Genomic DNA, 15,255 nt, shown 5'->3' with positions numbered 1-15,255 from the left:
ATTAAAGAAATGCGTGCAGAGCACCAAATTAAATAGCTTATTGCACGCGATAGCTGAAAACCGAGGTGAAATCAATGGTCATCTTTTTTCCCCGCGAGAGGATCGCAGGAAGAGCTCCATCTCGAATTCGGCTCGTTAGTCGCGGGCGCTGGCCGAGCGCAAAGTTCTCCTCACCGATGCTTCCGTGTAGCGCGGTTTCGGCACCCGTACGTTCGATCTCGGTCTCTTGCCCCATCTCGAAACCGGCCCTAGTCAAGGGCAGGATTATTTCTCTGATTTCATATTGGTCCATCGGGCGTTCCATCCTTAGCTTTAGCGTAGAAGCTTTGAGAGGGAGGCATTCGAGCAGGGAGACAACGCGTGTTGATGATGTCCAGAAGTGTGCGATGGTTGCATGGTTGAGGCTTCGCTCGGGCCAAGGCCGCGGCTATTCTGGTAGTTAACTAGTTAACTAGTGAGCTGCCGAGTAATTAATTAACTCGGGTTGGAAAGAATAATAATAATAACAGAACCTCGACGCTTGATGCGCAAGAATAATGCAAGATTCATTGAGGAATCAAGGGGCTGAGGATGATTTTGAAATTAAACGTCCCTTTCCATTTTTTCTTTAATTTTTTTCGGCTTAAGTAATAACTATTATTGCATTCCTGGGTTTACCCCTGCGGCACGCGCCAGGTCGCCTCCGCAAAAACCCACGCCTGAGGAGATAAAAACCTATGGTTCCTAAACCACTAGGGCTTTCCCATCAATTAGATTGGAAATTTTCATTCATCAATGATAGAATGGGAATTCAAAGCACACAATTGCTAGACATGGCGCGAAAATGAAGATTGACGGAGATAATACAATAATAGGAGAAAGAAAGGACGTGCGAAGAGCGAAATGGCTTGCATTTAAGATGTGTCCTTGTTACATCTCTACACCCACTCTGTCTTCTGAACTGACTGCAGATTCCTGAAGACAGCGATGATCATGATGTGAGCTTATTCGTTGCGCGGGCTTGCGTTCAAACGAGGATGCTGGTAACCGGCTCTCCAACATCCGCACATATGCAAACGAAAAGGGGTGGAAGAGCGCGCCGACCAACAGTATCCTTTGTTGCCCCTGTTGGTTGCGGGGATCCCGAAACCCGCAAGCTTGGGCGTTTGGGTGCCAGACACCTCTGGATAACTGCAGACTAACCATGAATCAAGGCCTCTGGCCTGGAAGTTGTAACTACGCATGAACAAGCTAAAACTTTCGATTGTGATTTATCTGCGAGCCACTGAAATTTCAGTGCATTTATTGCAGTCGACCGCAGTGAGACATGCATCATGCATATGCTGCATTGTTATTGCAGTGGCGGACAAAATCGCGAGTCAGTCTTGCTCATTTCTGAGTCCTTGTTCCCATTTCCAATCAACAAAGGTTCTGCCCTGGATCCCCGTGCCAGCCCCGTTGCTGTACCTCTGCGAAATTCCTCTGCAAAATAGGGTAGAGATCAATTGATAATTGCTGATAGTGGGTTTCGAACTAAGCCTCGATCACCTTCCTGACCACAAATATGCCTTATCGAAAACTTGAATGAAAAGACCTTGAGATCGAACCACGCAGCCAAGCCCTGGAATTTCAGTTTATAAGAAGAGTATCACACGTCACAAGAACATCAACAAGAGAGGGATATGTGAGTATCTGCCAAGTTCTGTATGCTGACTGAATCTAGGCACAAGAATAGTATCCCGGGGCTGCTTTGTATGGATGGAGCTTGCGAGAATGAGTGGCCTATTATTGGTGGGCTGAGAACGCTCCGCCCAGGCCCCCAGTGAGAGTTTGACGATTCAGCCCCCGGCAGCATGTTGATCAATAATAGTTAATGAGGTCAGCACCTGGGCTTTTGGGTACTTGAAACGGTTCGGGCCTTTAAACAGCAGGACTGAATCAGAAGGTCTTGCCAAGTCTCACAAAGCAGTCTTCGGAGCAATCCAATCACAAAGATTCACCAAGTGACCATGCAGCTGGACCTGCCAGAGCTGAAAAATAACACTTGCTGAAAAAGAAAAGATGCTTGTATGGCCCGTATGTATTTGGCTTCGTGCCAGCCATGCCGCACCTTGTTTTCCAGCCGCTAGTGCGTTGCAGATCTTATCTGAATTCCAAGGGTACTGTCCGGAGTACTAGTTTTAGTACTTGAGAAAACCCTGGAGGAGATCGACAAAGCGGGCTTTGTGGCGTCGCCAAGGATTCTTCATCCTGAGCTGTCTTTAGCTTGGCTCAAGGAGAAGAAGCTTGGGTGCCAGCAGACTCGAGTTTTTTCTTGGAGAGAAGTGCAAAAGAAACCGCGAAAAGCTTTGGCCAGTCAGGTCATTGATTGTGAAGAGTATTTCGCTTTAGTTTTCCTTGCGATGGCTCTGCACTCTATGCTCCCCACATCGTGTGGATTGACTGATTCTTGGAGCATACATAGCACATGCCATCTAATTAATATGTTGTACGGATTACTCTGTCCACGTAGCAGCAGACGCCTACGGATTGGCAACGAGGAATGGAAGATTGCAGTGAGTGTGAAGTGTCGTACAGATACACTTTCCGGACTTTGCCGCTCGAAACTCTTTCATTCTTCCACATGGAGATAATAGCGCATGAAGCTGTTGTTGGAGTTGGCCCGTTGGGTGGGATTAATTGACATCACTTCCTACGCTCCGTTGATGGAGGTTAATAATATCAGATAACAAAGAATCCTTTTTGACACCAATTTGAATCCCTACAGCTTCCAAATCAGACTCCCAATGAATATATTTTTGGCCTGGGGATTCGTCGATCGTAATAATATTATTATACAAAGATTTTCACAAGCGCGGAGCATTAACAATTCATCATCACCTCCACAGTTTAGGTCCACAGGGCTTGTGATAAAATAATGCAAAGCCTGAGGGCCCTTGTTGTCAGGTTCTAAGATGTACGGAGTGCACACAACAAGGATGTTTCCGTCACGCTTGAGTTCAGTAGTACTAGTAGTTTCTAGTCTGTCGCCCATGAATCCGGAAATAAAAAGGGACGAGCTGGGAATATTAATGAGCTGGGACATGGCCCCACAATGGTTTTGAGGCTCACGAAAGGATCAGGGTTGGTCAAAGCATAGCAAGAGCTATCACATTTTCCATATGGCTTAAGCCGGCCCTGCTGGTTCGTAGCCTTTTTAGAGCCGTCGATCGGCTTACATACAATCTCTAAGAAACCGTGAACTGAACGGCATTTCCAGAAGCGTTACTCCGTATATCAGTAACTAACGGCTTGTAATGTTACAAATGAACTCAAGCAGTAAGCGCCAATTGTATCTAGCAGTTGCACTCACCGTTTTTCGTTCCATCATCCCAGCGTAGTGGCGGTTACTACTTCGTGGAACCACATTTCACCTTGACAGTTAGCAATTGTGGCTCAAAAACTAATGAGCCAAGTGAGTTCAAAAGGAAAGACAAAGTACGGAGTAAACAAAGATGTATTGTCGCAGCAGAACTCGAGAGAACGGGAATGATGCTGACAAGGAATTACTGCGCTAGCCACCTAACGAAAAAAAGAGAAGATTATCAGGGGCACTTCGGTCCGATTGCTGGACACTGGTACCGAAGGCCGCATACAGGGATGATAACTACGGAGTAGAGGTCGCGCCAATAGTAGGCTTTGGCGAAAGGTCAAGGTATTCAACTTCAGTGATGCCCAGCCCTGGTTGATAGGTCGAATATCTCACTCAACACAGCACGCTCCGTGGTTTTCCAGGGCTATCGTTATTTGCACATCTGCGATGTGGACAGCGATATTTGTAATTGTTTTTCTTGTGCGAGCTCGGAACTCAATGATTCAATGAGAATATGCCTCATTGCTAGCTGCATATTGTGGCGTACTTGTGAGGGATGCTGAACCATGGGATCAGACAGCATGTCAAGATATTCTTTGCCCAAAGCAATGTCATTTTCAATAGTTTCTGAAAAGAAACCATGTTGATTTTCCTTCTCTCCCGTATCTCGGATCCGGCGCGTTCCAGGGGAGCCGGTCAGACCTCTGCTAAGTTCCAGCATCAAGTTGTCATCATTGCGAATGGCTGGGTATCAAGAACAAAAGAAAAGAGATTGTACAGCGAATGTACAGATGCGTGACAACTTGTATTATTATTGTCGCCCAAACTTCATGCATTCTTTCGTATGAGATCATCATTGAAAATTTTCGGGCAATTGGGATGTGGCGTATGCAGGCCCGCGACTTCACTTTTTTTTGGGAGATTACCATCTGAGGGCTGGGGTAAACATCGTTTGCTGAGGACCAGGAAAATTACTTGGAAGCCAACTTCGCATCGTACTTCCAATTCAGGCACCCCAGGACCAGGGAAGAGTTGGCAGGGGGTTGTTCAATCCTGTTCATGTCCTCAAAAAAGGGGGGTCATGGAATCTATAAAAGGGCCCTCCTCCGCAGCGTCAGGCTCTTTTTCTTTCTCCCATCATCAGCATCTTCATCGTTTCTTCAAATATTTGCCCAACTACCACACTCATTTAAACCCTTTTATATATAATTCTTAATACCGGTTTTAATACTTCCGACCCTCAAACCGTCAAAATGAAGTTCTCCATGTCTGCTATTGTCCTGGCTCTTGCCACCGTCGCCGTTGCCGCCCCAGGCAGTGGATACCACCCCGAGGGTAGTGAGGTCGAAGTCAACCAGGTCTCCAACCAGTGCGGACAGGCTCAGATCTCTTGCTGCAACAAGCAAGTCACCACTGTCAACGGCGGTGACAAGAACTCTGGTCTCCTGTCCGGTGTTTTGGGCACGGTCCTCGGCAAAGGCAGCGAGATTGGCATCTTCGACCAATGCTCCAAGCTCAGCGCCAGCGGTAAGTTTTTCGAAGTAACACTCGCGAAGAGAATTTGGCTAAATTTTCGATATAGCTCTTATCGGTGTTACCGACATCCTCAGCAGCTCACCCTGCGCCCAGAAGACTGCCTGCTGCCAGGGCAACTCTCAGCACGCCGTAAGTTTAGAAATCTATCATAGATTCACAAAGAGATATCTAACGGAATCGATAGGAGGGTGTCATTGCTTTGAACCTTCCCTGCATTCCTATTGCCGGCCTCTAAGCAGTTTCGCTTCCTCGTTTCCGGTCATTCAACTCAACCCCATCCTGTATTCCGGCCCCTATAGGAGGAATTCCTTGCGAGCACTAGGCAAGTAGAGGATGTTTTGTATGTCGCACGGAAACTGAAATTAGGAGACAACGCCGCGCCATTTTTGAACGAAAATATATATACTTTACATAGCATGTACCATTTTTGTTCGGAAAGCCTTTCTCTTCTTTTGTCTCTGAGCGTCTCTTGTGTATACGAAGTTGGTTTGGAGTATATGGTAATAAGATCTGTATTTTGCTGATGCCAATTATGTTTTTGCTGTGAATGAAGGGATAGATATTTGTCTATCCGTGTATTTAGCAGGTAGACTTGAATTCTTGATAGAAGATTGAAGTTCGCTGATAATCGCGTTTGTTTTCGTTTCCGACAATTGTCTCCTGTAGACTCGCATATTGTGTCTCTTGGAATATCGTACCATTTCCCAATATAAAGAATATTTCTCATTATTAGGGACGCTTTATACCCTGCTTCGAAGACAAACATACCTAGCTTCATTTGAAACATCAAAGCAACTGCGTATACCAGTTTCGCAAGCCTGGACGGCTTCTGCCCCGGCGGAAGCACTCGCATGTACATGTACATGTACATGTACATGTAGTTAACACCAACTGATACGAATTGTACCCAAGCTAGATATCTACCGCGCTAAGTCGTTAGTAATCGTGAATCCCGGTGTTTATAAAGAGGCCTGGTAGGCGAACGTTGGTACGCAAACGTTCGGCAACTCCGTCTACAGTACCCGTGTTACACGGACACTGTATGTAGGAATATGGTACGACCACAGTCATTCGTCTTCCCGCAGTGGCATGTGATGTCGGGATATATTTTTATTCTCGTGGAACTGTGCCCCTAGTTCGTAGTGGGTGGACTCGTCGAAATTCGTTTGCCAGCAGCATATTAACCGGTGCATTCAGCCAGCACAGACACGACATAAAGAGTCAGAGGAGATCGTATTTTCTGACTCACCGGGAGCTGCCTGTAGAAATTTCGTCCAGAGCAGTCGTAAGGTGGCAGCCAACTGGTAGGTATTATTGAAATCGTTTGATATCCCGAGATATATCCGCACCGTTAGGGTAAATAATCTCTACTTGCCTCCAAGCCTGGGTTTGCGAGGCCCGGAAAGAGCTAGGAATGACCCTTTCAATGAGAGCGCTTCTCGCACTGCGCACATCGTGTCAACTCCGGCAGCAGGCAGTTCCCAGGCAAGGAGGGAACAACAGTGCGAGAGAACCGAACCACGTATCTGGTCCCCAAGCCAGGATAGGGCCGAACTGAACTATGGATCGCGTCAATGACGATGAACAACCTGCTAGTATGCTTCTGTTCAAGCCGTCAGTGGGTTATTGCTAATACGTGCCTAGGCATAGTTCATATCGTACGAGGATATAACCCCCTTGGATTTACCCCTTCCTACCCTGCGCAGAAGATTCGTTGACATTTATTCCCCTTTGACATCCCTCTCGTGTTTGAGGTTTGAAAATATTCGACAGGGGCGTGTCTCGGACGCTGTTCTCTGTCGCGGATCAGTCCTCGTGGGTCCGTTGAAGTAAGGGGTGGGTGGCCTACCAGGCGTGACACGATATATGTGCATCGTAGCTGTCTTATATCGATTGCTAGAATTCGAGTACCTAGATAGTATGGTTTAAAAAGCGGTTGGGGGAAAAGGACTTGAAGTGCTTTGGGGAATTGGAAGTGGTTGCCATTGAGGAGGTTCCTCCCGTCCATGTAGTGCCGGATGTAGGTGAACTATGGGATAGTGCAATTCCTAAGTGAATGGCGCAATTACCAAACGCTGTTATCTTTCGTTTATATTCTGATATCTATTTCTAAAACCAAGACGCCATGGCCGTTTGATAGAGTGAACAGACATTGTCTTATTTAGAAAGAAAAAATCGAGCTGGACAACCTTGGAAAGAGAGAAAGAGGGTTGGGTAAGCCAAGGAAATAATATGTGTATATATATATATATCTAAAAGTGGTATACAAAACCGTAATAAGACCCCGATGATAGAGTATTCTATCCGTCGACTCCTAAGTGGCCCCCATCCCCAAAAGTATATATATCAGTAGCGATGTATAAACAAAGTCAACATACCAACCCAGAACATAAAAGGGAACCAAACGAAAAGTTGAAGAAAAGACTAATAACCGTGGAATCACAGTTTCGCCGTTGGCGTGTAGAGCTTGCTTGTTTTCGACATCACCTCAACGGCTTCCCTCTCGATGCGAGTGAGCAACTCTTTGCAGGATGGAATATCGTGGATCAAGCCCATAACCTGACCGGCGGTCCAGACCTATATTAGAAAAAGAAGCACGCGGGTTAGTGTATTTCAATATTAAGCACCAGTGAGAGAAACTGGAGAAATCTCGGGCCCCGCTCCTCCGGAAGGTTGGGTAAACAGCAAAGCATGGGAAAATACATACACCGTAATGAATATCACCGTTGATAAACACTTCTCGCCCACGCTTGCCACTGACGTAGGGGCCGATCTGTGAGAAGTCATCCGACTCAGCCTCCTTTTCAATCTTGTAAGCCTCCATGGCAACATGGTTCTTGAAAAGTCGGGTGGTGTTTCTCCATCTACGCATGACTAGCTGGGTATCTTCCTCGCTGGCGTCTACGATAGCCTGCTTCACTTTCATATGAATTGGAGCTTCGATAGTGGCCATAAACCTTGTGCCCATGTTGATACCCTCAGCACCCAAAGCCAGGGCGGCAGCAAGGCCGTATCCGTCCGCGAATCCACCCGAGGCAATGAAAGGCGTCTTAAGATCCTGGCGTGCTCGGCTGAGGAGGATGAAGTTAGTGATGTCGGTTTCGCCAATGTGGCCAGCACATTCGAAACCGTCGATAGAGAGGAAATCGACACCGAGCTTCACAGCGGATTTGGCGTGCCTGATCGTGGTGCATTTGTGAAGGATGATGATGCCAGCCTTCTTGAGCTGCTTAATGACAGGACCAGGGCTGTTGCCGGCGGTCTCGACGATGCGAATTCCTTCGTCGATGACCACCTGGGCGTAGGCACCATAGTCTGGTGGAGCGAGGGCGGGGAGTAGAGTGATATTTACGCCGAAGGGTTTGTTGGTCATCATGCGGCATCTGCGGATTTCCTTGCGGAGGTCCTCCGGGGTGGGTTGGGTGAGCGCGGTGAGCTGTTGGAGAGAAGCATGTTAGCGGAAGCTGCTTGAGATTGTCTCTAACTCTTGCTTTCTAGGCATAAAATAGGCGGATTGTTTTTTATCTTTGCCACAAGGGGGAATTCACGTACGATTCCGAGACCGCCAGCGTTGCTGACAGCCGCAGCAAGCTCAGCATAACCAACCCATTGCATTCCACCCTGGACGACAGGGACTGGTAGGACATGGTAAGTTTGCGTCCTCTAATAAACCCCGATCGTGGGACGAATGAAGATAAGCTTACCCGTGATACCCAATTTCTGGGTCAGCGCTGTGCTGAATCCCATTTTGCAAAAAGAGTGGAGGGGTCCGGAAGGGTTATTCTATCAGGACTCTATGAACAATGAAGACAAGAAGCATAGGAGAAGGATCTAAGAATCATAACCAGAGTAGGACACGACGAGATTTATAAAGGGATCACTGACATGGCAGCCATAAAAAATGCCCACCTGAACAAACCTTTGCGATAGTGGGCCGAGAGCCGAGGTCCATCGTCCCAGGCTCAGGATAGGTCAGGTGACTCGCCTTTGCTGCCATTTCTTGGAAACTGGGTTGGAAATGCTTCTTTTCGCTAGATGGACGCTACAAAGTTTGGGACAAGAAGACTAACAGTCCAGCAGCCGTGGACTATATTTGGCTGATTACTTATGGTGAGGACAGCGCGGTGGTCTAGATATCGGAGCTGGATTTCTCGTTGGAGCTGCAGGGGCAATAGTTGCGAGTAGGATTAGGTCCATAATTTAAGTGCCATGGGAAGATGTGGCAGATATGTACAGGACATATCTGTCCGTGTTTTCGGAGCGAGTTGTGGGGGGCACGATGATTGTACAGGGCTGGCGGGAGTAGTCGCAATTATTATGATCCGGAGTACAGACTGTACTATCACGGAGGATTGACCTGATTTTAGGCTTTCAGAGCCGATTAGTTAGAATATATACATTTGTGGGGCTTGTTCATAGTTATCCTCATGCTCAAAGTTTTTCTTGATTTTTCACAGGCCCGTTTCTTGGAGTCATCTATCCTCACACTTGTTGAGGATAGCTCTCGACGCTAGATACAAGTCCCTTCCGCTACATGTCCGATATGTCGGGCAGCAGGAGAAAAGTACCTGGGCACGGGGTAGCATCCCATTCCCGTCCCTGTCCAACGCCCAAGGAAATTAACATCCACACCCACGACCCGATTTCAAGGTGGCAATACCAAATCGCACCCCGTTCTTTTCTTCCCATTTATCAAACCCAGAGTCATCTCGTCTCGAAGTTCAGTATGTAACCCTGATATGAAACCCTCTCCTTCCATTGACAGAAAGAAATGGGCGATTAACGACGGGTCGAAGACTTCTTCTGAGGAAGCCCCATTTCTGCATCCAGGAGTTAACGACAGAAAGCCGCAACTATAAGTGGGATGGTTCGCCTTGAAACATCTGTATCATGCCGTTCCACCACCTACACAGAGTGCGGTAATGGCAGGTAAACGATGTAAGCTGAGGGTCCTCGAGTGAGTAAAAAGAGAGTGAGAAGAAGCGAAAAAAGAGTTGAGGTTGGGATTAGTTAACCAGGAGGCTGCGGACAATCATTGTTCCGACTAGTAACTAATTGGCGGCCTGTGATTTGCTGGCGGGTTACATAAGCCGAGGTCTTCCTGGGATCCCGAAATGGAAATGGAATCTCCAAGTGCTTTTGCTAGCTACAACAATTGATATTGGTTGTTGATTGTTGATTGGTATTGACTGCCAGCGGACGCCATTGAGCTATTTAACTGTACTACAATGCTTCCTCAAAGAGTTGCCCAGCAGTCGCTACGACGGCGTAAGTCACCTGTTAACCAACCCTTGCCATCCAAACTGTGTGGGATGAATTGGAAAGTGATGGCGGCAGGAAGCAAAGGGATGATATCAACTAACATCTGCAAATAGTTGCTGCATACAATCCTTCTCAGTTAAGAACTGCAGTTTCTAGAATTGCTGCCCCCGTGGCCATTGCGACTGGCAACCATATCCAGACCAGGTAAGTTGGTCGTGAAGCCTATCGACCAATACAACAACACACACATATAACCACATCGCAAACCCATTCGAACGGAAAAAGGAAACCAAATTTAACAAATTAACACAATTCCGTCCACCATAGATCAACCGCTTCAACCGCCAACCAAGACCCAACCTCAATCCTCCCCCGTCAGCGTCTCAACCGCCCCGTCTCCCCGCATCTCAGCATCTACCAACCTCAGATCACCTGGCTCCTCTCCTCCCTCAATCGTATCACCGGCGTCGCCCTTGCTGGCGGTATGTATATCTTCGCCTCTGCCTACCTCGTCTCCCCTTTGCTGGGGTGGCATCTGGAATCCGCATCGCTGGTAGCGGCATTCGGTGCCCTGCCGCTGGCCGCTAAAGTTGGCCTCAAATTCACCGCTGCGCTACCATTCACGTTCCACTCGTTCAATGGGTGCAGACATCTTATTTGGGATATGGGGAAGCAATTCTCTAATAAGCAGGTCATTGTTACTGGATGGACAGTTGTTGGGCTGACTGTGACCAGCGCACTTGCGCTGGCTTTTATGTAATATGGATGGGGTGATGTAGGCGTGTAGGTTGGCATGATGTATGTATGGTGGTAGCGGCATTCTGTTCTCGTCTTTGTTTTCCTGCCTCCTGCTCTTTCTTCATTTCTCATTTTCGTCTTAGTCTTTTTTGTCTCCCGGTGATGCTGCAGTCTTATTGATGTTTCCCCTTTCAGTGTCCATACTTATTTCCTATGCCATTTCAAAGATATAAAAAAAATAAAAAAATGTATAGTGCTGTGTATCTGCGAGTCAATACCTTGTCAGATATTCGCAGGGGCGCCTAAAATCCATATATGTAGTGGATTTCTTGATCATGCAAAAATATATGACAATCTTGTTGCTAGAAAATTATTGTACCATTACAAGGATCAACCCGCGTGCTGGGTAGGTGCGGAATTGAAGAGAAAATATTAAATTCCTAAAAAAGTTGCACCTAATCCTGACAAAAGAGTTACATGTAGGGAATGAAACAACAGGGGGGTTTACAATTAGGGTAAAACTCGTATTAGTTTTGAGATGAAAAAAAAAATTATGGGGCTTAACAAGCATAACAAGGAAACAACAGAGCCTTTTCCCTCCATAGGATGTCATGACTCGAGTCGACGAATGGAAAATCCTCCAGGGGGTGCTTTGAATTCATATTTTCCACGATCGAGCGTGTTTCCGTTTTACGCGGCGAAAAGTATCATATCACCATAGGAATGTTTCATCGATCTCCGGAGGGATTGCTAGGCCCATGTCAACTGCAAAATCCATTTGAGAAAATCGTTAGTCACTTGACGTTGATTGAGTATGCAGGCGCAAAAATAGCTCCGTTTGATGAGATAATATGGGGAACTTACTTAGCTATACGTAATGAGATTTCAAAACGTTTCAAGCCTTAAACGGGACTTGGGGGAGGGTTTGGAGGATATGGACGGGGCGAAGGAGGGTCCTGAACGGAGTATACGGCGTAGATGGAGCTTTTGGTTAGAGCTGTACTTGCGATGCCCTGTCCAATTGAATATGATGCACTTTGACACTGGGAAGGCGATTGCAGGTGGTGCGCAGTGTGGATGCGCCGAAGCGAGGAGTGGATGGGGCGTCGGGAAGACATTTGGGAAGAGGAAGGATGTTTTATTTTGCGCAATGGAGAAGTAAAGGAGTGAAAATATCAAGTGATGATATTTTTATATCGTAGACTAGGTTTGGCTTTGCTGAAATTGTGTTGATTTCATAGAAGAAAAAAGTGAATTAGGCGAGGAGCGGAAAAAAGAACGAGTGACAGACAATATCTTTGTTGATTGATAACAAAGATGTAATGGCAGAAATCCCCCAGATGGGGATTGCGCCCGGCTTTTATATCAGCTGGGTACATCGTGGGGAATGGACATTGTTAACCTAAATAATCTGGGCACCTGCACTAGGGTCCACCCGACCATGTTATTCAGATGTTGAAATACTATGTATAGAGTGCTTTATGTGAATGAATAATTTTACAACAAAGAATGGTTGAAAAAATATTCCAGGAAATATGCAGGGGTCCGTCCAGGCAGAGGTGGCTGCTCCCGCGTGTTACTGGAGAGACTGCTTCGACTAGCCGCGCGACGCACCATCCGTTGGCGATATGCAGAAATGTCAACGGCCTGAAATTGAAACATGGGGTTTAATATGCCAGGTTTCTGGGACGTATCACTCGCCTATCCTGCAAGGACCGAGAGCAGATATTTCCAGAGGGTGTTGCTCAATTCCAGCAGGATATTGGGGTCATATTTAGCAATAGGGAGGAGCAATAGTATATTACTATCGTCAAAGAAAATATCTGCAAGCAACGAGTTTGTTGGGCCCGTGATCGGCATTATGACAGTTCACTTGTACCTGGCTATCCCGGGTATGACCTTCGAAGAGTGAAGCTATTTGTCTAAGTCGATAGGAACAGGATAGACGACGAAAAACGGGTATTGCCTGCTGTTTCCAGAGAAGTACGACTACTGTATAATAATGGGCCTAGCCTCCCGGTGTGACAACAAACACGGGAGAAAAGGGCCAACCACAGAGTATCCGAAAACTGGCACCAGCGGGGAACCGCTGGGGAACCGAACCGGAAAAATAATGGAATGAAGAAACAAAAAGGGAGAGGTAATATAGAGGACTATAAAACGGGTATCAATGTGCTCTGTTTTTTCGCCCTGTCTTGGGCCTCTTTGCCTAAAGTTGTGTGAAAAAATGTAGCGCCCCCAGAATGTTGATGATTTAAAGTAGCCAGCCTTTAAATCCGTTCGAAACGGGACATATGAAGCCACATGAAAGAAGAATAGAAATACAACAAGGCAACAGAAGCATTACCAGCAGAGAACACTTTTGACACGTGTTGCAATGATTATTCCCCAAGTCTTCTATGGAGTTGAGAACCGAATTCTGCTTGGAAATGTACCGTACATTGGGTGGGTGATTGCCCAGGTGTGAATGAACCTCTTCATCAGGGTCCGACAATTGAGCCTGGATAAAGCCTTTATCGGTCTTAGCAGCAGCCGAAAAATCTCACAAAGGACCACTCCCTTGATATTCCAATCGATATGAAGGTAGTATGCAAAGACCCTAAGCGTGGCCTGACGGGGCTGGACGGGAGAGGCGCGATAGTTGTTCAACCCAACCAACAACACTGGGCTGCAATTGCATGGTAAGGCGTCCAAAGATATACCGAGGCTAAGTTTATCTGTAACCCAGTTGACAGCTTGTCCATCGATGGAGTTTGACAGGGACGGGAGTACTCCGTATTCAAAAGCAAGTTATCGCTGTTGGCCTTAGAGTTGTGGTTCAAATGTTGTTTCCGTCCGGCCCAAGAAGCCTTCAGGGCCGGTTTCCCGATTAAGGTTAGCCTGGATTTGCGGAAAATCTTCCCAAGCTCCGTATCAAGTCGAAGCATCTCCAGCCCGCGACGCAACACCGCAATTTCATCTAAACCTCCCTCCTACATGCGACTTTCCTGCTACCGATGACATCGAAGATTCCGGGCCAAGCTTTCGCTGCAATTGCGCGGCAAGGGCGCTGGCGTGCTCCCGCCGCTGCTCTGTCAGTTTGCTCGCGAGCCACTGCCTCACATATCCAAAGACATGCTCTCTCCTCCGCTGCGAGCCCATCAGAAACACCGACAGCACCCCGATGGAAAGAGACCCCACCGGCAATGAAAGCTCCCGTACGGCTGCGTGGGAGCCCAAACATTCCAGAGTATCCCGTCAATTCAGACCCGAACATTCTCAACCAGTTCTACATTCGAATGCTAGGTCCTGACGGCGACAAGATGCTCACGGAAGAGGTCAAATGGCAAACCGTTACGCATAAAAGCTTTGATCAAGGGCGGAGGGGTTTCAACGAGCGATTGTCTTATCTTGGTATGTTGGATTGCTCGTGATTCATTTCTTTTGGCATATCATATGCTCGTGAGTGCTGATCTGCAACATTCAACAGGCAAACAAATTGTGCATCTCCAGGCCTCGCTCTCTCTACTGGAGAGCTCGTCTGTTTCTTCGCCGCAAAAACTCGAAGACCCATATGGTCGGACTCCGTTCGAGCATCCGTCCTTGCAAGGCTTGGACGCTCTCACCGAAGACAACAAGAATATGAGGATAAACCGAACGAAGCTGGCCGCACTCGCCGAACAATATAAGCTAGGAGAGGTCTTGAGATGGGTACCAAGATATGTATGAACATTCGTTTCGTAAAGTAAAATTTTGCCGTTTCCCGCATGCTAACTGTTCCATAGCGCAATGATCTTCCGGGATCCGGATTAGAAGTCGTTTTGACGCAGGCGATTTACGCGGTGGTTGGTGCAGTTGCGCTGGAGAAGGGGGGTGCAGTTGCGAACCAGGTGGCACGGGATTCTATACTCAAACCTTTGGGATTTGACATCGGCATGCCACGAGACACTTTATAGGGTGTTTTTCTTTCGTTCTTTTCTTCCTTGGGGATACCGCATTTTTGGTCGGCGTTTGTACGTTTATTAGACTCTTTTAGATTCTATGCGATTCTAGGTATTTATGTATTAACAGGATTTTATTTATATATAGTTTTCTTCTTCAGTTGTTCATTAGCCTAGATCGTTTAAATTAAAGACAATTATTCTATCTATATAGCGTATGTTTGATTCCTCTGACACCGCCCGCGTAACCAAGAAAAAAATACACGGCCAGTTCTTATGGAGTCTCCGTTATTCAGTCTGCGCACCACCATATCGCAAGATCATCAATGGCGTAACCCGAGAGCTGAACTCTGACAGAAAGCCAGAGGTCAAAATACAGGCAAAATCATGATAATTTTTGTGTTGACTTGCACTGTCTGTTGGGTGCGTGAGTTATAATATTTAAAAATACAAGAAAGAAAAAGTTTG

The 15,255-nt window shown here is 46.9% G+C and overlaps 7 protein-coding genes across 7 annotated transcripts; 4 read left to right on the top strand and 3 right to left on the bottom strand.

The window, feature by feature from the left end:
* Positions 1-37: 37 nt before the first annotated feature.
* Positions 38-304, bottom strand: BDCG_04317 (uncharacterized protein; the record flags this gene model as incomplete). The annotated part of the gene is made up of 1 exon (XM_045419973.1): positions 38-304. One exon carries the CDS (start codon positions 302-304, stop codon positions 38-40), a length of 267 nt encoding a protein of 88 aa, XP_045276169.1.
* A 2,436-nt stretch (positions 305-2,740) lies between these two features.
* Positions 2,741-3,155, bottom strand: BDCG_16919 (uncharacterized protein; the record flags this gene model as incomplete). Its single annotated transcript, XM_045426097.1, has 1 exon — positions 2,741-3,155. Exon 1 carries the CDS (start codon positions 3,062-3,064, stop codon positions 2,741-2,743), a length of 324 nt encoding a protein of 107 aa, XP_045276168.1. The 5' UTR covers positions 3,065-3,155.
* A 432-nt stretch (positions 3,156-3,587) lies between these two features.
* BDCG_04315 (hydrophobin) lies at positions 3,588-5,667 on the top strand. The gene is made up of 3 exons (XM_045419972.1): positions 3,588-4,858; positions 4,914-4,996; positions 5,052-5,667. The coding sequence occupies exons 1-3, from the start codon at positions 4,585-4,587 to the stop codon at positions 5,100-5,102; spliced, it is 408 nt and encodes a 135-aa protein (XP_045276167.1). The 5' UTR covers positions 3,588-4,584; the 3' UTR covers positions 5,103-5,667.
* Positions 5,668-6,584: 917 nt separating this feature from the next.
* On the bottom strand, positions 6,585-9,830 carry BDCG_04314 (enoyl-[acyl-carrier protein] reductase I). The gene is made up of 5 exons (XM_045419971.1): positions 8,572-9,830; positions 8,420-8,502; positions 7,575-8,303; positions 6,717-7,444; positions 6,585-6,663 (listed from the first exon to the last, which is right to left on the bottom strand). The coding sequence occupies exons 1-4, from the start codon at positions 8,612-8,614 to the stop codon at positions 7,307-7,309; spliced, it is 993 nt and encodes a 330-aa protein (XP_045276166.1). The 5' UTR covers positions 8,615-9,830; the 3' UTR covers positions 6,585-6,663; positions 6,717-7,306.
* Positions 9,343-11,418, top strand: BDCG_04313 (succinate dehydrogenase (ubiquinone) cytochrome b560 subunit). Its single transcript, XM_045419970.1, has 4 exons — positions 9,343-9,591; positions 9,664-10,135; positions 10,243-10,333; positions 10,457-11,418. Exons 2-4 carry the CDS (start codon positions 10,096-10,098, stop codon positions 10,887-10,889), a joined length of 564 nt encoding a protein of 187 aa, XP_045276165.1. The 5' UTR covers positions 9,343-9,591; positions 9,664-10,095; the 3' UTR covers positions 10,890-11,418.
* Positions 11,419-11,744: 326 nt separating this feature from the next.
* BDCG_16918 (uncharacterized protein) lies at positions 11,745-12,036 on the top strand (the record flags this gene model as incomplete). The annotated part of the gene is made up of 1 exon (XM_045426096.1): positions 11,745-12,036. The coding sequence occupies one exon, from the start codon at positions 11,745-11,747 to the stop codon at positions 12,027-12,029; it is 285 nt and encodes a 94-aa protein (XP_045280836.1). The 3' UTR covers positions 12,030-12,036.
* A 1,568-nt stretch (positions 12,037-13,604) lies between these two features.
* BDCG_04312 (RNase III domain-containing protein) lies at positions 13,605-15,116 on the top strand. Its single transcript, XM_045419969.1, has 3 exons — positions 13,605-14,260; positions 14,337-14,569; positions 14,632-15,116. Exons 1-3 carry the CDS (start codon positions 13,864-13,866, stop codon positions 14,800-14,802), a joined length of 801 nt encoding a protein of 266 aa, XP_045276164.1. The 5' UTR covers positions 13,605-13,863; the 3' UTR covers positions 14,803-15,116.
* The last annotated feature ends 139 nt before the right edge of the window (positions 15,117-15,255 follow it).

The sequence above is a fragment of the Blastomyces dermatitidis genome (genome assembly GCF_000003525.1).
Source record: "Blastomyces dermatitidis ER-3 genomic scaffold supercont1.4, whole genome shotgun sequence".
Taxonomy (NCBI): Eukaryota; Fungi; Ascomycota; class Eurotiomycetes; order Onygenales; family Ajellomycetaceae; genus Blastomyces; species Blastomyces dermatitidis.
Note: the sequence above shows the minus strand (reverse complement) of the source record. Positions and strands in the feature narration are given on the sequence as shown.